Genomic DNA, 7,214 nt, shown 5'->3' with positions numbered 1-7,214 from the left:
GTGGTTTCTTATTTTAAGTGTAAATTGTCTTGTTCCATTGGCAAAATGTCTCGTTTACCTCCTCAATAAAAAAAAAAAAAATGACTTATCTAGATTTAGATTTTTTTGCAGTGTATACCATGTGTACAACTTCTGAAAACGCATTCCTTAAAGATGATGGTAAGAGAAACTACTCACAAAGGCATCCTCCATAGAAAAATCCCTTTCGCTCAGTTCCTTTATTTTCTTTAGAATCTCTTCAGCAGTTAGATTTTTGTGTGGCTCCACCGTAAAGCCAAAGCTATTGAACAGTGAGTCTAGAGCGTCTGTATCACATAGAAGATAAGTCAAATTAAAGGTTATTCACCGATAGGTCATTTATCTGAAACAAAAACTGATTAGTGACTATATCAAGCCAATAAAGGACACAAAAGATGCATTATTTGAACTGAAAGCTGTTAATATAAATAAAAATAACTACTTTGATCCGAGTCAGTGCCCTCGCGACGTCCGAGTTTGCCACTGAAGGTCTCATTGTTGATGATCACACACAGACCTCTGGGATTCTTAGTGAAAACGTAGTACTCTGTCTACAGGACAAAAGGACAGAGCCAGGTGAGAAAAGGCCCTTGATGAGACACATGGATGAGTAAAATGAACAAGAGAAAACTGTGAGTGTGTAATATCAGTTACCTCATCAGATAAAGGCAGCGTTATCTGTGATTGAGTATCAGAGCAAACGTCTACATCTGGAAAACAAACATGGTGTGGGAGATTAAAGAATACAGAGAAAAAGGTCTTTCTAAGCTTTAATATGCTACTTTAACTGATACTGCAGCATAACCACACCTTTAGATTGCACCCTTTTATTGTCCTGCCACCTTTGCTGGATTGTAAGATTTATTACAAATTAAATTCTAGGTTAGTCTATGCACTGTTTTTTTTTTTTTAAATAGAAGCAGATATTTCAAATAATGACATTTTAATTAGTGTTTTACCATTATAGTTACACAAAAAAACGTCATTACAGATCCTATACAGCTGGACATGCTCTTTTACTTCAATGCCACAAAGGAACTCCATATTTGGTACGGTAATATGTTCTTCTAGTTTGACAATCTGCTGAAACCAGTTACAACTAAAGTCTGCCTGTGATTCAGAAATTTTAATAAAAAAAAAATACACAAAGGTTTCAGTGAAAAATGGAGGAGGAAACATTTGATGGTCATGTCAATGTTTATGTCTGCAGTGTTATAAATTCTATCACTGTCTGCCTTCTACTTTCACAGAAAAGCAGCTTTAGGCTGTAAAGTACATTTATTGACTGCTTCTTAAAGCATAAGGTTCCATTTTCTATTGCCCTGATTGACTGTTTTCATGTTACTTAAATGTAAAAGCATCATTCTAAAAATTTATTAAACTAAACTGAATTCATTTGCTCTGAAAAAAAGTTTTTCGTTTCATTCAAAATGTTATTTGTCTATTTTTACCTTACTATTATTTATTACCAGTTGAAAAAATTTGGTTTTACATTTGGTTAAACACATATTCGACACATTTTGAGCTGGCAGATGTCAATACCCAACAATTCACATCAAAACTATCAATGTTGAAACCTAGAACAATGGTGATGCATATTATGCTAGTTTAGCATCTTTGGCTAACAGCTACAGTTAGCTGTTACAGTTAGCCCAAAAATCTTTCTTGTTCTTAATGTATCTTTTATTTGATATCATTAATTTCATGTACTAAGCTAATGCTAAGCCCTCTGCTGCAGCCTAAAATCCTACAGAGTAAATTTAACCAGATGTGAAATGTCAAACTGTTTTTGATTACTCTATGGCCTACAGGCCTGGTCACAAGCATAAATAAATTGAATATTTAAACTGAAAATGAATCATAGAATTGAAAGTAAACCTTTTCCAAATTTCAAATGAATATCTACTCCATCAGCTCTATTCAATTTCTGTGTCTGATGGCACAAGTTTCTCCACATTTTAGTGCATTACAATGATTTATGACATTGCATCAATAAATTATGATTTCTTTTTTGTCTCAATGGAAAAGAAATAAATATCTGATGTAACAATGAGCCAAATAAAAATTTTTATTCAAAAGCTGGCTGCACATAGCTGGGATTTGTTAGACTGATGTCAAAATAATCAGTATCAGCCTTAAAAATTCTGCATTGGTCGAATTCTAGTTTATAGCCATTTTAAGTCTTTAAATGTTTTTAATACAAATAAGTGAGCAAATCTTTTGAAAGTAGAGCCTTACATTGTGCAGGCTGAGTCTCACACATGGACAAAGATGGCTGTAAAACGTGAGGAATGCCGTTCGATCTCTGTTGGAGAGAAACAGTTGCACGTGTCAGTCAGCTAATGAGCTACAGGATTTATGTATGAGAGAGGAAGCTTTAACACAGAGACAGACCTCTTGACTGCTGCTGACAGGAGGAGTGGTGTTGTTCATGTAGTTTTCCACAGTCATCGCCAGCTGTCGATCAAACTCCAACAGGAGAACGTGGAGCTCCCTAACGTTTCTGTTTGAGATTAGTCCGGCCTTCTCCATTTCAGAAAACACATTCAGAGCTGTCTGTAATTGAAAGAGAAAGAAAATTTTTTAATGAAGATGTCGAAAAGTTATATGAAAACTACAAGCCCCACCCACCTTAGGAGGCACCTGAGGAGCATTAAAGACTAATAACACAAGAAGGTGCAGGAAAACTCAATAGCTTTAAAAAGCACTGTTAAAATTCCTGCCTTTTAATTGCAAAATATTAGGAGCATGATAAATAAATTATTAACGTTTTTCCTTCTTTTATTAGAAAAACATCCTGCATGATTCAGAAAAATCAAACCTGATATATGGGAATAACTAAATATATATGGAAAAGCCACAATAACCTGCTGCTCCAGTAGGATTATCCTAATGTTGAGAGATAACCAGATCATTAACACATTATTGATGCATTATTTTGAGCAGAAGTATGTTTTGAATGGTGCTAAACAGTTATTGTGTGTATTGTTTTTAAGAGGGCACGTTTAAAGCACTAACAGATGCGGTGAAAACTTTCTAAAAGCTCTGCTGTAGAGTTTTCAAGTAAGCAACTTTACCTAGTAAAAAAACTTTTTTGAACTTCTTCTGTCTGCCCCAAAAGTACAACAGGAAGTTGTAGAGAGTAACCAATAGGAAGCCCTTTACAACAAGCGGGACATAATTTACATGTATCTAAGTTTAATGTATACGCATCTTAGAGTTGCCAAATTTAGTGTAAACACAAAATCTTTATTTCCTCCGCTTGGCTAGTTTTCTTTGTTCATTCATACAGTGGATGCTAATACTTAGAACCTTTAACTGAGGTAAAAAGTTGAGCTATGATGTCATGAGTTGCTATGCTGTGTGCTGCAGCTCAAAGATTGCGGGTGTGTTCTCACGCTGCTCAGCTCCAGGGGTCGTTTAGGCATCTTATCTTTGAGGAGAAACTTCAACTTATCCAGGTTCTCTTGGGTCAAATCCTCATGGATTTTGTAAAGCAACAACCTTAAAGTGAGAGCACATAAGTTCAAATAAACCACATGGAAGAAGGAAAGCAATGAAAACAGACATAGACACTAATAGTTTAGACCAGTTTACTATATGACTGCAAAATAAAAATGGATGCTTTAAGCACCTTTGTTCATTTCAATCATTCAAATATCTATTCTATTCAGCATCTTTTTTAATGACAAATCAACATGGTTTCTGTCAGGTTTGAATAAAATACATGGAGTCAAGAAACCAGAAGGATGATGTATCTTTGTGTCTTCTCTTTTTATCATGCCTAACTCTTTAATGGTGTCTTTGCTTCTATGCATCTTCCTCCCTTTCTTAATTTTTTTGCCATTCCTTATGTCCTTCTTCCGTGTATCTTTTTCTCCTTTTGTCCCCCCTTTCTTTTATGGTGTGCCCTCATTCATTCTTTACACCCTTTTTTGCTTCCATCCTTTTTTTCTTTCCTTTCTTCCTTTTACTTCTCCTCCTTAGTCACTTGTATTTCAACAATTAATACCTAAATCCTTCCACCTCTACTGTACATTATCACCCATAGCTTCATGGTGAACTTCAGTATTTCCTTTTCAAGACAAACATATAGGCCACACTGCAAAAATGATCTAGAAATAAGTAAACATTTCTTAAATTAAGTGTATTTACCCATGATTTTAATAGGTACATTTGTTTTTTGCCAATGGAATGAGTATTTTAACCTTAAAATAAGATAATTAGATAATATGCACTTGAAATAAGACGATGCAATTGTGTCTTCTTATTTTAAATCTAAATTGTCTCGTTCCATTGGCACAATGTCTCTTTAATCTCCTCAATTTAAGAAGAAATGCACTTATTTTAAGAAAAAATTACTTATCTAGGTTTTGATTTTTTCCAGTGCAGTTGAGTTTTTAACATTTTGTAATAGATAGAAATGTGTAGAAATGCTGAACTTCAGATCAAAGGTAATGAACTGAATCATTTGAGCAACTCTGCTGTATCATTGCTGCCTTTACAGCATGTGATTGCCGCCTCTGTTACCTGTATTCCGAGAGGAAGGGATTAGCGTCTGTTTCCTCTGTTTGTCTGCTGTCATTCTCCAGCATGTTGAGGAGATCTGCTCGATGGATAGTGTACAGCAGCTGAGAGAGGAAGGAACTGTTCTCCAGGAGACCTTTCTCCTCCATTCTCATGAACAGCTCCTTTGCATCCTTTATCTATAGGAGGATCACAAAAGAAAAAAAACATAAATGGATGTTGAAGAGAAAAACGTCAGAGACACAACAGAACCCCAAACATGCTTCTCACCCCTTCGAGGCGTTTTCTGTTGATTATATCGCTGCACAGAAAGCACAGCTCTGCCACCTCGGAAGAGTCCAGGTCCTCGTCGATCCGGGACAGCAGCACTCTGTCCATCTCCTCTCACTCCTATATGGTTCTTAGCTTAGAGCTGCTGTGGAAACAGATCAAACAATATATAAACAGTAAGCAGGTGTGAAGAGGTCACTAAAAGACACTCTAGGATGTTTCAGAAAGTAATCAGGAAAACAGCATGGCAGTAAACAGAAACAAACTTTCCAGCCAGTGACAATATTAGTGTAAATCGTTTTTTATTGTTATTCCCTGCTAAAGATGTCTCTCTCTGTATATATGAATATATACATCATGTCATGCTTATCCCAAGCGTGGTCGCGAGGGATGCTGGTGATCATCTCCAGCTGTCTACGGGCGAGAGAGGTCGCCAGTCCATCGCAGGGCAACACAGAGATAAAAAACCATTCACACACACACTCACACCTAAGGACAATTTAGAGAATCATGTTTTTTCGACTGTCAGAGGAAGCTGGAGTACCCTGAGAGAACCCACGCATGCTCAGGGAGAACATAAAAACTCCATGCAGAAAGACCCCGGGCTGGGAACTGAACCTGGAACCTTCTTGCCTGAAGCCAAGGCCACAGTGCTGCCCACTGTACCACTGAGCAGCCTGCTATATATATATATATATATATATATATATATATATATATATATATATATATATATATATATATATATATATATATATATGTCTTTCTAATAACAGCAGATGGACTCACTGTAAACAAAACACAGAATATTCTTCTTAAATCAACTGAAAATTACAGACTATTTCCATTTATGCTTCAGTGCATATCTTTAACCTGAAATTACTTCTTATCAAACTCAAAATTATGTTTTTTATGTCCTCATGAGGTCATGCTACAATTAATGAATCGGAGGTCATTTATTTATTGCAATATTTTGAATTGATATGACAGACTGCTGTATCTTAGATGCACAAAGGGACGCCTCTACAGATGTTTCCTCCATGCTGCTGTTAGACTTCATCATCTTTGCTTGTAACCAACAGGCCCAGTATGTGTTTACAGCCATACTAATAGGAGCCCGGGTTCTTGATCTGATCAATATTTAAATTCCTTCCAGTCTGTTTAATATGTGACTTACAGATGTTAAGGAATAGAGATATTAATAAATAATTTGACCTTTTTTTTTTTTTACCTGTTCTGTTTTCGCTGTAGTTTCTGCATTATTCTGTCTGCATGTCTTCATAATAACAGCACAGTATTTTTTTCCTTTTCAAATTTATTTTTTTATTTGCTGTAGCAGCTTAAATGTGAAGCTTTTATTTAGTCTTAAGTTAGTCTCATGTCTTCTGAGTTGTTGTTTTTCACCTTTGCCACACCCGAGTTATCTAGGTATTTATTCCCATATTATTTTACTTCCTGCCTGATGGCAATAGGAGAAAATTACGTCAGAATGGCGATAATAAAAACTATAGCAATGTTCTAACTAACAACAAATATTGTAATGACTGATGTTTGTAGGTTTATATCAGACTGTCTGCCATTTAAATTGGCCTAATTTTTGAATAGATAAAATGGCGTTAAAGTTGGTTGTTAGTTAAATTTGCCTTAGAGTAACTGGGAGGGCTTAGTTTACCAACTAACAAAGTTACAGATACTCACTTATTCCGAAGTTTGGAGGTTTTAGAGAAAAAAGTCGCAATAAAGGATCCGAGTTGCTGGTTTGGAATTTCGTCTCTGAAACAAAACACAATTTTGAAGCAATAAAAAAGACTTCTGGTTTTGAAAGTGGTTTGTAGCTCACTAAGGTTTCATTTTCAGAGGATTCAGAGCGCATGTTTTTAAGCAAAAGGAAAACGTCACTCCCTTATCACTTCCGACCCACTTCCTTAGTTTTTCTTCCATCCTAAGGGACGAATTTATAAACTATTTAGTTGCATTAAGTTGCAAGTTGAGGTTAGCGTTTCATAAGATGTACAGTAAAATTATAAACTTTTTGTCGGAAGGCAACTTTTCAGCTTCCTTAGGCTGCGTTGCGTAACCATACGTGCGCCGCCATGTTGTGAGTGGCAGTGCAAAGAAAAAAAAACTGGTGAGTTTGGCTCCATCTGTGTGAGTGAGTGAGAAAGTAAAGTAAAAAACAAAGTTTATATTTAGTCTGTCATTGAGTTTACAAACATGGCGACATAGCAAAAAGAAAACAGGTCAAACCTCATGGAAATGGATTTCGGACTTTGGAAAATTTAATTCAGTACACTGTAAAACTTAATATTTTATTTAAAAAAAGTAAAGCGAGCATAAAGGTATAGGGAACGATATTTTATTTTGGGGTGGATCTCTCTCTCTCTCTCTCTCTCTCTCTC

General features: G+C 35.7%; 1 protein-coding gene across 2 annotated transcripts in view; it reads right to left on the bottom strand.

Moving 5' to 3' along the window:
• LOC107086824 (caspase-8-like) overlaps positions 1–6,854 on the bottom strand; it is a 12,163-nt gene extending 5,309 nt beyond the window's left edge. Inside the window, exons 1-9 of one of the 2 annotated variants that reach the window (XM_015378028.1) lie at positions 6,514–6,854; positions 4,816–4,957; positions 4,549–4,724; positions 3,417–3,522; positions 2,413–2,574; positions 2,257–2,323; positions 673–728; positions 461–569; positions 178–305 (exon numbers count right to left, since the gene is read on the bottom strand). In XM_015378028.1, the coding sequence (XP_015233514.1) occupies positions 178–305; positions 461–569; positions 673–728; positions 2,257–2,323; positions 2,413–2,574; positions 3,417–3,522; positions 4,549–4,724; positions 4,816–4,923 (912 nt within the window). In that variant the 5' untranslated portion in view covers positions 4,924–4,957; positions 6,514–6,854. Of the gene's footprint in view, positions 1–177; positions 306–460; positions 570–672; positions 729–2,256; positions 2,324–2,412; positions 2,575–3,416; positions 3,523–4,548; positions 4,725–4,815; positions 4,961–6,513 lie in introns of both variants that reach the window. The other variant, XM_015378027.1, reaches the window with a different exon arrangement.
• Between the last annotated feature and the right edge of the window lie 360 nt (positions 6,855–7,214).

This window comes from Cyprinodon variegatus, unplaced genomic scaffold (genome assembly GCF_000732505.1).
Source record: "Cyprinodon variegatus isolate N-32 unplaced genomic scaffold, C_variegatus-1.0 Scaffold163, whole genome shotgun sequence".
Classification (NCBI taxonomy): Eukaryota; Metazoa; Chordata; class Actinopteri; order Cyprinodontiformes; family Cyprinodontidae; genus Cyprinodon; species Cyprinodon variegatus.
This window is presented reverse-complemented; position numbering and strand designations above follow the sequence as displayed.